Source organism: Haliotis asinina, chromosome 1 (genome assembly GCF_037392515.1).
Source record: "Haliotis asinina isolate JCU_RB_2024 chromosome 1, JCU_Hal_asi_v2, whole genome shotgun sequence".
Taxonomy (NCBI): domain Eukaryota; kingdom Metazoa; phylum Mollusca; class Gastropoda; order Lepetellida; family Haliotidae; genus Haliotis; species Haliotis asinina.
The window spans coordinates 23505378-23522429 of record NC_090280.1 but is presented as its reverse complement, the minus strand read 5'-3'; the positions used below and the strand labels follow the sequence as shown (position 1 = coordinate 23522429).

General features: G+C 40.3%; 1 protein-coding gene across 1 annotated transcript; it reads right to left on the bottom strand.

Annotated features, from left to right (window-relative positions):
• Positions 1 to 381: 381 nt before the first annotated feature.
• On the bottom strand, positions 382 to 16635 carry LOC137263643 (uncharacterized). Its single transcript, XM_067800138.1, is given in 14 exon segments — positions 382 to 770; positions 895 to 1186; positions 5556 to 5689; positions 5804 to 6004; positions 6958 to 7074; positions 7815 to 7870; positions 8123 to 8144; positions 8509 to 8564; positions 10024 to 10045; positions 10771 to 10893; positions 11549 to 11815; positions 12608 to 12925; positions 13681 to 14031; positions 16572 to 16635. Coding segments are annotated over 14 exon segments (2412 nt in total).
• Between the last annotated feature and the right edge of the window lie 417 nt (positions 16636 to 17052).

Sequence of the window (17052 nt, the reverse complement as noted above, 5' to 3'; positions counted from 1 at the left end):
ACAAAAAATATTCCTGTAAGCAGTTACTGCCATTTCATTATTGTAATCCTCACATCACTCCAGTTTAACAGTTCAGATACACAGTCAACATATTCCATATCATCTATGTCCTGGTTCCGTAGATCTTGACTCAGGGATCTAAGACGACTGTCTATCTGCCGGTAGTGGCGTTTCCTCTGTGGAGCACTAGGCTAGGCTGTTAGTCGGGCACAGGACACTTCGCTCACTGACTGCTCCCTTTGGAAAAGTCCAACGACTTCAAAAATATTGGGGTGACTCTTTCTGGCTTGCTGATTAAGTTTGTTATGGAACCCTTCTAGGTGGTTATTTGTCCTTGGTCCTTCGTTTCCGAAATGATTCCACACCAATAGGGAAAACTGGTTACCCTCCACCCACGAAGCAGTCACATAATCCATGAACGATCGCACTTTTGAGGTCATCGGGGCTGTCAGCAATACATTCTAACCAAATATCATCTACTTTGTCAAGGGGGCACTGGGGAAGAGCAGCAGCCCGACGTACTATCCTCCGCACATCATCGTCCTCCTTGTAGTCGTTGACGAGGTTCTCTTTCTGGACTCTCCTCCAAAGACACTGACAATAATGAAAAAAGCACCCCCGAAGATGGGTTGTTGGGGGGAAAAGCCGATCTGTATTATGGGCTGCCAACTCAAAATCCAGCTGAACAACAGGACTGAAATGTAAGTTCAGGGTCTCAGCCAACTGATGAAGGTACTCCAACACAGCAGAGTAAGTTGTCTCCTTCCTATCTGTAGTAGTCCATACACTAGGGGAAACATATGTGTCCTTGGAACTGGGCTTGAATTGTATATATGTGGAAGAGACGAGGTGCAGCAAAGAATGTTCCGTCACAATATATTGTATCTGCGTCACACAGGATCTTCATGTTCTTGTCTGTGGTGAAGAGGAGGATGTCGTTGCTGATTCGATGAAGGAATCTCTCGCCAGCTTCTGTCTCAGCCCACTTGTCCTCAAGATGAATCTCGGGTCTGGAAGCAGGCAGTCTGGGAACAGTCCTGTGTCTCTGTCTATACATGATTGTCTTCACAGAGTTGAAAGATGGAATCTCTGGCAGCAATCCGTCTGGAAATCTGTCATGGTTGCGCCGGAGAAGTGAAACCTCATCGTCGTAGATGGGGGTATGGGGGTACACTCTTCCTTGGATCTATCAATGAGTCTCGATTTGAACTGGGCAACCTCCATTTCGAATGGTACAACAGGATGTGTGTGTTCTCCTTCTTCCACGGCATGAAGTCTGAATATTCATGAGCTGATATCCAAAAGTGCATCCTCGCTTACGCTCGGGAGTACATTTAACATATTAACCTCTCTCTATATATATACTTAGTTCTATCTATCTAACATTGTCAAATATTTCAAACATTTTTAGTTTACCCCGTAATTTGCTTAGCAATAACGTATCAATGTAAAACAAAATAGACGTAAACGCATATTGTAGTCCTGTACCTACACATATAACACTTTACTGGTGAACATGGAACTGGCGATACATTATTCACTATAACATTTTTTATCATTGGTGTTTATATACTGTCATAGATTATTCACTTCCAGCACTACTATACGTTCTGTAGTGTCTTGTGTTTCGTAGGCCATATGGCCGGATGTTATATTTTGTCAGTGAACTGGTGTTTCCAGATAGATTGATATGTTGTTATGACACTGCCAAGGCGCATTTAAAAAGGTGGTCACAGTAGGAGTAAACCCTATTGACATACTATTAGATCGCCAAATCACCTCCAGGAGTTTGCTTATATTTCCCGAATGGTAGGTGGTGTCCAGGTATTGCTACATCAACACTGTGGATGTGGACTTCGTTATGGACTTCATAAATCGGACTGCAAAATGTTGAACCCACTGCCGTCTTTATGTTCCACATTGGGCATGTATTTAAAGTGTACATCATGTTACAGGTGAAGAAAAGATGTTACAGATGAAGATCAATTGTACACTTATGCATCGGTTATGCTATGTCCGAAGCACCCGTCTACGAAACGCGTTGGTAAAAGTAAACGTTGTGATGACAGAAGTGACGGTTATCTCAGGTCAGAAGTACCTGTAGTCAGAATGTGCTGGAAGTCAGAAGAAAGTGCAACGATGATAGAGTGAGTTTAAAGCCACTTTGGCAATATTTCAACCATCTCGTGACTAAAACAGTTAATGTTATGTAAATTTATTTCATTAAAACCTGTCACCAAACGACAAGAACACCACTAGTATATCATGGTAAGGCATTAAAAACTATCATGTAGCTGAAAATTGTATACCAAGTAGGACATTAGAACATAGGGATGGGTTATAGATCTCCAGCAACTGGAGGTAGATGACTGGTCACAATATGAGCAATTATTGTATAGTGGTCTTGGATCTCCCAAGACAGCCAAAATTCACCTTTCAAAGTCGTTTATTAATTCACCTGTGTAGGGTTAGAATCGATCGACAGCAGTATTCCACGGGTCTAAAAAATTTTGCAACATCATATATATCATTTCCAAAATCGTACCAACTTGTCGGCCATAAATGGCCTTAACTGAAATTAATAAACGAATTTACGTTTTCGCTGTCTTTGGTGATCCATGATTTGGGAGTGAAATTGTGCATGTAGCTGTTTTTGATAAGTCGTGGCGTATAAGGTTTGATATAATGATCCGAATGTGAATACCGAGGTGTATGTACAGATTGTTTTGTGATGTATATGTGTGAATACCGAGGTGTATTTACAGATCATATCTGTGACGTATATGTATGAGTACCGAGATATATACGTGCTGTTTGTGTCTGTGACGTATACACGCGAATACCCAGAATACCCAGATGTATAAAATGGTAATTCTGCTCACTGGTAAACTCCAAAATATCCAGTCTGTCTGAGGAATATGAGTGAGTTAGTTGGGCTTTACGCCACCCTTAGCAATATTCCAGCAATATCACGACGGGGAGCACCAGAAATGGGCTTCACACGTTGTGAATGTGGGGAAAACGGAATCCTGATTTTTGGCGCGACGAACGAACAAATTGTCCACCAGGGTACAGCACCTTCACATTAGGAATATAAATCAAGGTCAGTACTTAACTCCTTCAAGGTCCCTTAACTCACTCACTCACCCATTCATCCCCAACGTTGACCTTTAAACTTTGTAAAACATGTCCACGTGAGCTACAGCGACATGGAAATGTTTTTAGTGATCATGCATGTATTCAGACTTGGCTTCTTAAACTAAAAGTTCTATGTAGTTGAAACTTTGACAAGATTATTTCGATGTTAGATTTATTCCAGCAAAGTTGCTTTGATTTTTAGGAGAGAAATGTTGTTTTTCAAACAAAACCTCTCGGACAGTTGCACATATTACATACAGGAGCTTCCTACATGGCTGCATCAACACCAGTGTAGCATAAAATGCAGCTCAACTCAACTCAACTGTATCGAAACAAGTCTTGTGACTTTGTCCGATCTGAAGCCACGCATGGATAAAATTGTTTGCGGCGCTGCAGTACAGAAATACTCTACTGTATTATTTTCAAGAGGGATATTTCACATTCCATCCTTATGACAGCTTCAGCATTTCTTTGCACGAGAAAGAATGGTTCAGTGATGTCTGCAGGAAACGGGTTGTTAACAGTTGTTCAAATGTCAGCTGGTGTTAAGCTACAGATCACGATACGTCACTCTTAAGACAAATATTTCCCGAGGAATACATTCTAGGCAGGATGATACCAATACAGAAGTAGGATAGCAGTAATGTGAATTCTGAGCATTCCTGTACAATAATGGACACCCCTGTCACGCCATTTGTATGAAATAAACAGTTTGATCAAGCTTACAGCATGTAAAACTACAGCAATGCTTTTAAACCATTTGTGGGAGAGATGTGAAAACAATTCTTTAGCTATGTATTTGAATCGTGTGTGAGTGTGTGTGCGCGTGTGTGCATGCGTGTGTTTATTTTGAAATGGGTGTTCTATTCATATGGAGTTTTATTTGAGGTGCTGACAATCAGAATATCACAATCGGAAACCGACCTGTACTTGCTGGGTCATGGAAACAAAACTTGTGGAACCTTAGTCGATATTCCTATCTACCCCGTGTGATAATTATCATGGGCAATCTTATGTGTGCAGTGTTTGATATAAGATAATTTTGTTCAAACACATTTATACTGACCAGTGTGTGGAGACAACATAACAGTTATATCTTTTTGATAAAACAGGTTAAATCTATATTGATTTAAAATATGTTTTAAAGGTTAAAGTTTTATTGACTGAAAAAAATGTTGCCAAATCAGTGTTGTTGATATACAATGACAATGACAATGACAATGACAATTTATTTCAGTATGAAGACCACATGGCCTAAAGTACATTAAATATTCAAAAGAAACAGTGCACAGCGGTGTAGGGAGGGAGAGTGGAGGGTTGTGTACTGCCATTATACTCAAATTGGTAAGTTTCGTTTCAAATAGATATTTAAAGCTAGTATGTTTTCATAGTGAGTTGATGTCAGTAACTGATAATATTTAGCACGTGATGGATTAGCATGATAATATGATGGAATAATTTTCTTGCGGCTTCCAGAATAGTAAGGACAAATAAGCAAAAAATGGTACTCATCCTCGATTTGCTGCAATTGGCACTTAGTGCATAATAACATTCTTTTCTCAACAGTTTTATCAAACCTATACTGTTGAATATTTAACTTATTTAAAAGACAACGAAACTTACATAGGATTCTTCTCAAATCGTGTCTGTCAGCAGGTGCGGCTATGTATTTCTCAGGAGTTAATAGTGATTTCAGTTCATATTATGACCAAAAAAGTGAGAATTACTAATCTTAGAATGTCAGTCTTGAAACTGGATATCTTCACAACGTTGTTGAAACTGCTTAATAAATATGCCAGCGTGACCACAATCCTGGGCGACCCATACATATGAGGAACCAGTGTACCAAAGTAATAATCTAACTTGTGACACCCAATTTATTATCCCATTTTTGTCGTATATCTTGAGCATCTCATAACAGGCTTTTCGATATCCTGTATGTTCCATGTATAATAGTCGACACCGGTACTTGATACAGCGAGTATAATATTTAACACAAAGCGGGTGTCTGCCTGTCTGACCAAGAATGGCATTTGTGGAAACAGCTTTACTGATACCTAGATTTATAATTTCAGTTTTAATATTTGCCAAGACATTTCTCATGGGCCATTGTGGTGAAAAACATAATCTGTTGCCAAATCAGTGTTGTTGATATACTATATGTACTGTGAGTAAAGCTCAAAGCTTTTCGTTACAAGCGTCCGCTCGCTGAAAGGACATACTGTTCGGTAACTGCATTCGAAGGGGTATGTAGAGGGCAAGCAGGAACATATCTCATAACTGTCGATATCAGTACCGTCCTCTGTAAAAGAGGACATCGTGGACATTCCTGTTCACACCTATTGGAGTACTCTTATTTTTCCAGCTGAAATTGGAAGAATTTGCAGATGTTGAACTATATAGGCTTCGCCTGATACTTTGATCCTCTGTTGAAGAAGTGAAGGGTGGAGAGACGTGTAGATGTGGAACTGTACCGTCGGTTTAGGTTTCACCTGGTACTGTGGTCCTCTGTTGTGGAAGATGAAGAGTGGAGAGATGTCCAGATATGGAACTGTACCGTCAGTTTAGACTTCACCTGTTACTGTGGTCCACTGTTTAGGGCTAGGAAGGGCGAAGACACTTGTAGAAGTGGACCTGTACCGTTAGTTTGGGTTTCGCCAGGTACTGTGGTCCTCTGTTGAGGAAGATGAAGGGTGGAGAGACGTGTAGATGTGGAATTGTTCCCTCAGGAGTCGCTCGTAATCGTGTAGAGGTAAGATATCGTTGTTGGAAGCACGAGGTACATCACTGAAGTCATGGGATAATCTCTCTGCCATCACAGTAAGGTAGTCACCACATCTGTAATTACAACATTACACTTATATTTCTATAGATGATCCTGATGGTTGTTGTTTGGTTGTTAGTTGTTTAACGCCACACTCAGTAATATTTCAGCTATATGGCAGATGTCTGTAAATAATCGAGTGTGGACCACACAATCCAATTATCAACAGCAAAAGCATCGGTCAACCAAATGTCGTTGTTTCTTTAAATATGATGTTAGTCTTCTGATATAAGTCGAGCAAATAGTCTTTACATAGACATGAGACAGCAGCTGGGCAAGAAAAAAAGATTCTACTCCGTACTACTCCAGCATTTAAGATACAAAAGTAAATTTATGTACCTTCTTCCCTGGTAATCTGAAAACGAAACAAAGGGAAGACTTAAAATGAATTAATCGTCTACATTACCACTTACTGAACACGAGTAGGTGAGTGAGTATTGTTTTTTCTCTGCTTGTGACAATATTCATAAAATATCACGGATTGGAACGCGAGGGTGACAGACTGCTTGTAGTTTCATGTCACCTTTACCTATACTGCAACAACACCATAAATGGGCTTCACACATTATGAGGGGTCTTCAGCGTGGCGAATGATCGCTTTAACCATTAGGCTACTGCACTGACCTTTACTGAATCCAAACAACAACGAATAAAAGAGACATTTGCATTTGTGACAAGCATAGGTTGCACAGGATCAATTCTAACCCGGATCTCCAAGGTGTATTGTAAGACAGTATATGGTTTACAGTCATTATCATCTCATCCTACCGGGTACCCCTTCATAGATTGGTAAATTATACTGAAATCGCTGAAGAAATCAGATAGCGTTATTCGCCTGTTATGACGAGCATACCAGTGGGTTGCTGAAGACCAATTCACTTTGGGGCAAAGGATAAGGGCGTGCTGCTTGAGGTTTGTTGGTTTATAGGGGGAGTGAACTGATGACTTAATGCATTTGATTCATTTGATGAAAAATATTCATGCATTCTTTGTACCTTTCACGTCCTTGCAGACAAGAACAGTGACTGCTGCCACCACAACTGCCACAGCAGTCAGCATAACGGAGTAGACAGCTACGATGGGGACGATGTCGCCTACGTTGACATTACCTCCTGACATAACACATGTATTTAGTATTGGACACATATGAGATCCGTCGTTAATATTCCTTATTACTTTCAAATCATAGATACTGATTGTAGTACATTTGGAAGAAATACTTTTTGTATTTTTTTCGAAGATACTGCAATTCATAACACAGTAACAGATCCCTGTCTTCATCACAAAACATCAACTGAAGCGAGAGATGGACAATGGAAAAAGAATCATTCGTGAGGTATGAAATATTACCTCATTCCTACTAAACACTGAATATATTTCGGACATCAATAATCGCCAACTAAGAGTTTTTAAAACTAAGCAAAATTGTATTTGTTCTATGACCAACTTGTCAAAGAAACTACGATTCTTTATAAACCAAGACAGTGCGGTCTGCATCACATAAAAGGAAAAGGAAGCAAGCAATTACTGAAGAAGGAAGAATTATCCGTGAGGCATGACCGGAAACATGACCGTTACATCTATCCAGGCTAGTGGATCTTTTATCACTGTACCCTGGTTACGTTTCGTGGAAATTAAGAAGTGTCATATAGACGTGTCATGACAACAGAACACATAAGAATGTGACTAAGGGATTTCATGTTTTTATCGGATTTAATTTATAACAGGAATCATGAATAAAAATAAAATCGTAATAATTAATAAGACTCATATGGCAACATTTCTTGGCTCCGAATTGACACAGTTCACAGTCCTTTCACAGCATGCTCGTAGTTAACCTTCAGACACCAACCTTCTATTTCCTGGTAGCTGCCGTCATTTTCACCTTCCCTGTGATACGATACCAGACTGATGAAAGTGATTATTGAACACGAGGAAAATGTGAGGAAATGAATATTAAACGTGATGATAATTAGGTCCACACAAAGTCACTGACACAAAATATTACATTATGATGTGGATTTTGTGTAGTTTCACTCTGAAGTCGTTCAAGGTCACACCGTTTTGTGGAGAATAAATGAGTGAGTATTGCTTCATGTCGCATTAATTTGGCAGCTATTCGAGGCGATGAACTGTTTATTCATTTCATTTGAAACTCACCGATAATCAGCGTATCCTGCCTCTGAAAGTTACAATATTCTGTCGTTAATGATGAACTCAAAGAGATGGTTCTTTGTCCACCCTTAATGATTTTATTACTGCACGTCGATATGCGACTTTGGTACTCTTTAAACACGTTTAAGAAATTACAAGTGTAAAAGTAACTGCGCTGAAATAAGTAACCACCATTTGTCGTGAATTTTCAAATGTTCAGAATGTTCAGACAGTTTTCTTAAATGAAAAAAAGAAAAGCAGGAAGTGTTACCCAAAAGTGATGCATTAAGTATTTAATGATTCATGGGTACCTTTTAACCTTTAAAGGAACGTCTTCTGATGTATTACATATTTCATTTAAATATGTTAGAAAAATGACTTATGACACCAACCTTCGATCTGCTGGTAGCCCCCGTCTGCTCCTGAGTCCTGGGTATATGTGACAATGCTGAGGACAGAATTTTACAATGGTTAAAGTTTGTCCAAACAGACAGTCAAACACACTGGAACGTAATTGCTTCACAAAATCTATTACATACATGTACACGTGCTGGGAATTTCATAATTGCAGTTTCCTAACGAAAGTGATATAACTGGAAATGTTTTTACACCGGCAAGACAGACTTTCAGAAAATCCACGATGACAAGCTATTGACAAGCATGAAATGTCCTGTTGTTGACTCGATGCTAACTTGTATGGTCACCAAACCTGTTTTAGTCGCCTAGTGAGGAAGCAAGTGGCCACTGGGAAAGTAAAGACGAAGAAAGACCAATGGCCTTGATGATCGAGTCTTAATTCGTCTGGAAACATGTAATACCATGACACAGACAGAAGAACTCTGTCAGTAATGAAGACTGGCGAGTCCAACTCTCCACTAGTTTTGTTTGTTTGCTTGTTTTTCTCAATGTTGCACACATCAATATTTCAGTTATATGGTGACGGGATGTAAATAATCGAGTCTGGACCACACAATCAAGTGATGAACACCGAAGGCATCGACCTATACATGTGAGATGTAATAGCATGTGTTAACCAAATAAGCGAGCCTGTCCACCCGATCCCGTTAGTCGCCTCCAACAAACATGGGCTGACTCACCCGGATTTCACGGGTTCCTATCCAGTACCATTAGAATGAGATTGTAGCTGCGGTTCTGAGGAACAGCCACCGATCGACTTTAACAACAGGATGTATTAGATACCGTTGTCGTGCCACATTTTGTAAGCCATCATTTGACGATATGAACCAAATCGAAAGTCTTTCGATTATTTGTTATGACAAATTTGGACTGGAGATCCTTCTGGAGGAATTGACGTAGTTCTACAAAATGAATGGCAGAGGAATCGAGGCTTGATTCCCATTATAAGAAGACTGAGGGATGTGTCATGAGACCGACATCTAGGTACTAATGTGGTCGCTACCATTGGGAGGATTAAAGACTTTTTTAAATATGAAAATTTTGAGATGATCCCCGACTTGAAACTCTTCACAGTACATTATATCTAGACTTAATGCACTGTGAAGCGTTTCAAGTCACCTGTGGTCGCTAGTGGTGATTCGTCTAGTAACCATGATTTGAGAAATGCGTCACAACCCAGTCGGTGACGCACTGATGGGAACCATACTTCAAGTCGATGTTGATGTTCACGTTTGTGTGTGTAGACCGGATTGGTCGTGTTTCGTACTTGTCATAAAAAAGCGGTGGTACTAGATTAATACAATTGTGCATACATAAACGTCAAGAGAGATGAAAACTCCAAAGATATGATATAGTGGTGATGGTGGTGATGGTGAGTCTCAAGATTTTAGCTTACAAGGGTACGTATTTATTCCCAACCACCAGCAGCCTGATCTGTGGTATGCTATCAATTAAGATTGTGTTAGAAAGTTCAAAGCCATTATACTCACCGATTAAGAATGTATCCCCTCCCTGAAAGGGAGTAGACAATCACACGTGCAAAATGTTAGATGACAAATATACGATCAACGAATTATTAGTAAAGTTGCACACAGGTGAATCATAAATACAAAATTTAATTTTGCAGAACAATACTAGACTCTTTACAGAATTTTTAGGTGAAGACAGGGAACAAAATATCAAGTAGATAGAACACAGGTGGCTGTTATTTCACATGACTTCTCGGATGAGTTTATGTCACTCAATAATAGTGTATCTTAAAGGGTATAAACACTGCACTAAAGGCTGGACTCCTTTTCTTCACAAAGAAGCGACTTTCTTCCTTTCTTGTTAACATCAATGCCTGAACACCGTGCTATTAAGATTGCAGGGAATAGTCGCAACACACCATAAAGTACTAAATTTTGCAACTGAGTAAGTTTAGTTTTAGCAACATTTCAGCAATAGGACAGGACAACAGTAATGGGTTTCACATATTTTTCCTATGTCGCTATGTTGGAAATCGAACCCAGGTGTTTGGCGTGATGAGCAAACACTGTAATCACTAGGCTACCCCACCGTCCCTTAAAGTGCGAAAGAAGTGCTTTTGAACGTATGCATTCCATGGTTATAAGGTCAAGCTGGATCATGGCATAGCATAAATTTAATAATACCACGTACAGACAAACACGAACGCAGGATTCTAAAATACGGCGGTGGAACACTTTTTCATTCACTCTCACATCACACCGTATTACCCCCGAGTCTGTGTTTTCTACAAACAAGCACTATGACGACAACGGCGATGACCACGATCAGGACCAAACAGACAGCAGCCACGGGGACGACGGAAACGACACCAGATACAGTAACCGCACGTGCTGAAACATTTAATATGTACCATGCAGTTTAGTATGTGTCTAATCCTGTTTTAAATGCAAATATGCAATACCTTATCTACTATATCGGCAATACCGTATCCACTTTCTGTACGTGTGCATGGCACTTTCTTTCTTTGGATGTCTCTCAGTATTCTACAATGCGTAATATTACAAAGGGTATACGGTGGCACTTCCAAACGACATCTAAAATAATATTTCATTTTGTCACGTTGCATGTTTTTTTTCAGAGTATATTTTCAGTTTATAGGACAAACAGAAACATTTGAGATTGTTGGACTGAATGCTTGACTTCTTTCTGTTTCACGCCGCTTTCAGCAATATTCTGGGAACACCACAAAGGGGTCCATCAAAAATGGACTTCATATATTGTACCCATGTGGAGATTCGAACCAAGGTTTTCGGCGTGACGAGTCAACGCTTAAACCACTAGGCTACCCCACCGCCTCTGTGATTGTAGCTGATAAATGAGAACCTTGGCGGAATGTTTCTATTGCATTATGGTCAAAATTGAATTCTTAATGAATACTGCGGGTTGAAATGATCACTGATTTTGAATAGTGTCATTCCAAGTTTTGTCCAAATACAACTTTAAATGTTGCATATTATGTTACTAAAGAATGTGTGCAAGTCTTACTGAGGACCTCCAGTGTAAGGTTGCGTGATGCACTGCCATGGCTGTTGTTGACGTGACACGTGTACCCTCCAGACACAGACACATCTACAGCTGGTATGGACAACACAGCCTTCCTATGTCCTGTAATCACCATCATTCTGGGTGTGTTCCTCCAGGTTACAGTGCAGGCAGGGTTACAGTCAGCAGAACATCTCACTGTTACAGGTTTCCCTTCTTCTACCTGCAGCTTGTCCCTTGTGCCGTCAAACTGTATCTGGTCAGGTCCATCTGAAAAAGCATGTGATATAATCAGAAATAATAATTTGATAACTTGATATTTTCTTCTATCAAACCAATACCACCGTATATCAATTTCTCTTGAAATAATTTTTCATCAACTTTCGGTTTAGACTTTTGAAGTTGGTTAAGTTTTATTTTTTACTCATGCCAATTCTACTTTTAGTGCTGATCACATCTACATCTGCTAGCCTTGTCGAGTCCAGGCTCACCAATGTGAGATGGTCAGAAATATTGAAATATTGAAATTTGAAATTGTCTTCTATCATACCCATGCCACCATATATCTAATGTGGCTGTCTTCCAAAGGGATTCAAGATTGAAGAATGATATTTGATTGTAACTAGAATCCCAGCCTCGTGTCTACTGATATCACACACATTGATAAAAATAAAGACATCCTGGGAAAGCCTTTGTAACTCTATCAACTCGTGTTTATATAACTGATATCAGTAGACGCGAAGGTGATAGTCTCTATTAATGCTTATACGTGCAGAATGGCTGAGCAATTGCAACAAAGGACACGGCGTGATGATGAATCGGATCGGAATTCTGTGGCGATATCTCGAGACAGAATAACTCTGGTCTTTCCATAAAAAAAAAATCCATTTCAGGAAGTTTGTAGTTTCTGTTTATAATGGGCAAGCTTCATGTTCACTTGAATTTAGGCATCAAACGTTGATAGTGACAACACATGGTGTAGAATGAGATTTTTTGAGGATTGTATATGAAGAAACATCTAGTTTCTAGTTATTGTTTCACTATTAATCAACCTGAACTCACATAGAACATTGAGTGTGTATCCTCGACTCCAGTCTGACAGTAGTCCTTCTTCTCCAGATTGACACGAGTACACTCCCTTGTCCTCCTTGGTGACGTAGTCTATGGCCAGGAATTGTCCGTCCACGTGCACTCTGTTGTCTACCCTGCTGTCTACACTGCTGTTGTTTCTCCTCCAGGTGTAGGACGTGTTCAGAGTATACGGGTACAGAGACTGGTCTGTAGGAAGACTCCGGAAGGTTGTGGAGCAGGTCAGGTTGACAGGATCACCGGATACAGGGTCAGGAACTGTCGTGATGATGTTCGGTTCTGATGGTTTCTCTGTGAAAAGATGAATGGAAGTGGTTGTAATCTTGCCTTTAGTCTTATTAATTATTAATAACATATATGAATATGTACTATAGATTCAGTGACATTCAGTCACCATTTGCCAGAATGTCGTTTGAACGGAGAGTATATTTGAATCGATCTTAGTGAACGTCATTCCCGACATATGTTCTATCCATTCCCAAGGAAGCAATAACGTAGTGAGGCAGAATTGGTTGACCACATCCGTGGTACTGTTCATAAAACGTCTGCACGGAGAAAGGATGGTCAGTTGTTATAAAGCGTCTGCACGGAGAAAGGATGGTCAGGTCTTATAAAGCGTCTGCACGGAGAGAAGGTCAGGTGTTATAAAGCGTCTGCTGTGAGAGGGGAAAGTCAGGTGTTACAAAACGTCTGTAAGGAGAAAGAAAGGTCAGGTGTCATAAAACACAAGCAACACCTTCATGAAAGTGCCATGGAAGCAGATTGGTCAGTGTCATAGTGTACCATTCAACAGTAATATTTCATCTGGATTCTGTTACTGGATGAAGTTTTATGGTGGCGTTCATCGTTATCGTAATTAGTTCTTGCAATGACATCTGTGTAAACGACATTAAACTGTGATGCTAAGATAATAAAACTCCATTTTAAGTATTATTTCGCAGATTATCTGCATGTGGCCGCCATATTTCTCTCAATGTGTCTCAAAATCTAGCTTTTGATGCGGAATTTATATTTATATTTGGTACTCAGATTGTCTTCACACTTACGCAGTACAATAAGAAGTTGGATCCCAGGAGACTCGTCACTGTTATGAGTGCCGAAGTTGTAGACTCCGGCGTCCTGTACGTCAACACTGTGGAACTTGAGACTGACTAGCTTCCTCCCGTCCATGGATGTATTGACTGTCAGCTGTATCCTCGTCCCGTTCTCTGTGTGTGTGTTGACACTAGCAAGAAGGTTATTGTCACCCACAATGAACAGGACAATGGGACGATTTCCGTTGGGTGTCCGTTGTTTATGTGTGATAGATGTTATCTTAAAATCCGTAACTGACTGACTGACACTCCAGGTCATGTTGACATTTTGTCCGACACGGGCCACAGTGTTGGTAGAAGAAGCTGAAACATGTCAGCATAATTAGTACACGATACAGAAAAGAAACATAAAGGCCAACTTTGAAAAATAAATACGCGTAATTGCATATTTGATCCATTTTGATTGATACAAAGATGACATTATGGTGATAATCACATAATGGCAATGCTAACTGCCCTGTCGTAAGATGCCCGCTCAGTGAGCTGTCGATCATCACTTCTCTGTACTATGTTATGTGGATTTCTCTGCCATTCTTCCCGCAATGCACTGTAAACGTGTTTCTGTCGTATGTTGACCTCGATGCAAACACTATGATACTGTATCGGATTAAGATCCTACGATGTCTGCCGTTTGAAACATATGGTCCCTGCACCAGTTCCCTGAACCGCAACCCTGTAGATCTTCCCAAGCAGGACATGATTCCCCACACTATCACACTTTCGACACCAAACCTGTCGACCTGTTGTAAAGTGCTCAATACCTTCATTTGACGTCAGACGACAGGCTACCTACAATTTCAGCATTGAGGGAGAATTCATGAATCATCATTGCTCCAGACACAACGCCATTTTCTCCACACATGCAAGGTGTTTCTCCATGCCTCACGTCGGCGTTGTCGGTGCAGACTTCTCAACAAAGGCGGGATCGGGTGGTCAGGCTCGCTGACTTGGTTGACACATGTCATCGGTTCCCAGTTGCATAGACCGATGCTGATGGTGTTGGTCACTGGATTGTCTGGTCCAGACTCGATTATTTACAGACCGCCACCATATAGCTGGAATATTGCTGAGTTCGGCGTAAAACTCAACTCACTCACTTACTCACTCACTCCCCACTCAACAAAGGAACAAATACTTTCTAATTTCATGTTGTTTGGTCGATCAACAGCACATGGGTATACACTTGTCCAGCAGTATCGTTGGTGGTATATGGCGGTGAGGTTGATAAAAGACACGAAAGTTGCGATGTTTTGCGAGATTGGTGACTCCTCACTACCACTTCTCGGGTTGAAGTGCGTGCGTGAGTGCGTGAGTGCGTGAGTGCTTGCATTAATATTTAGCCTCACGTCACGACTATTGCACCAATATCGTGACGAGAACTATTTCATTTATATCAATATTAAAATCAACAGATTTTTAACGTAAAGCTGTCATCACAGGACAGTAAAAATATTAGATTTTCACTGCTCTTAGTTTGAAACTTGTACGATATCATAAAGACAATCACTACAGACAGCAGAAGAATGAAAAAAGATCACCAGCAGCTGAAGGTTGATCACAATACTAGAGACAAATGAGTGAATGAGTGTTTTAGTTTTGCGCCTCTTTTCGCAATATTCCAGCTATAGCTGAGAACATTTGAAATTGGCTTCACACACTGTACCCATGTTGGGAATCGAACCCACATGGAAGGCCTTACCCACAAGGCTACCCCACATTCATGATTGCTTTCAGGTGGTTAATTAAACGAGATATGGTGTTCTTGTGTACGTTGATGTGATTTGCAAAACCGGTCTGGTACGTTCCAGCTTGGACACTTCGTGATGGGATGTTGCGATTGGCATCTATTTCGTCTTTTCACCAATTTCATGAAGTTGACAAATGTATAACAGAAGTTGACTTTCGTTATCATTGATATTTGTAGCAGCACATGGTTGCCACAAGTCGCACCGCTTCTAATTTTAATGGCAGTTTTCTGAAGTACCGTAAACATGCCACGAACGTTTAAAACATTCGTTTGGATTTACGAACGCCTGACTATCGTATTTTGATGGAAATGTTCCATTCGTACAGTATAAACCGCGTCTTAAATATAAAATACGATCTCATTATCTTCCATTCTAGACGAATATACATCATAAAACCAACCACTATCATGTCCTTTAGGACGTTTTAAAGATTTTGTGATCTGATATGTCTTTATCTAGTTACATGTCCTCACAAGACTTCTTTATCATACAGAAATGGCGGCGGGGCAGCCTAGTGGCTAAAACTTTCACTGGCCCCACCAAACACTCGGGTTCGATCTTCTTTGGAGTTCATTGTGTGAAGTTCATTTTCCGTCTCCCTTGCTGTGATATTGCTGGAATATTGCCAATTAGAGGGGCGTAAAACCAAACTCACTCAACACTAATGATGATATAAAAGGATGGTTCTCAGTTGGGTGCTTGGTGTCCCGGTTTCAGATTTCGGCCAAGAGCATGTGTGAATGAATTACTAGAAAATAGTTATGATAACAGTTATGTTCACAAAAGGACCGCATTCTGACCAAGCTTCCCTGGGCCTTCTTTCTGACCTCGTGTAAGATATAACACATTTTACCTGACATTGTGGAAGGAGGCGAGTAATATGGATCAAGTGGACAGACAGTGGCTTGTTGCCCAGCAACACCGACCTTGCACATCGTATTAATCACTCTTTGATGATTACTTCAGTTAAAGTTCTGTCGAATGTTTCGAAAAACAAAACACCAAATAAGTTCAAACGTTTCTGCCAAAATATGACAAACTTAGAACACACCTTATACCTAACTGGAATGATAAAAAGTAAAGATAAACGCTTACCAGCAAATTCCAGTATGCCTCCAAAGAAGATCACAGTTTTCAGACAAAAATAATGAAAAAACATAATAGGTGTGTTTGCTTCCAGTGTGTTGACTACCACAAAACACTTCAGATGATTCATATAACTATATGTTAGTCAGGACTGTGATGAAGTATTTCCGTGTTATTAAGGGTCATCGTGGCGCTATTAAAACGTTTAAATATGTGAAGGAAATGGGGAGCGAAAACTGCATACAGACACCGTGTTGTAACCAGTGAGAAACACAGGAGGATCTGTTGTATTACTCAAACGTTCTCGTTGTTGCACGCCCTTGTGCGTCCTTGTATATACTGGCAATCAAGGCGACTAATGGGATCGGGTGGACAGGCTCACTGATTTGGCTGACACGTCATCGAATCCTAATTGCGTAGATCGATGGTCATGCTGTTGCTCACTGGTTTATCTAGTCCAGACTCGATTATTTATACACCACCGCCATAC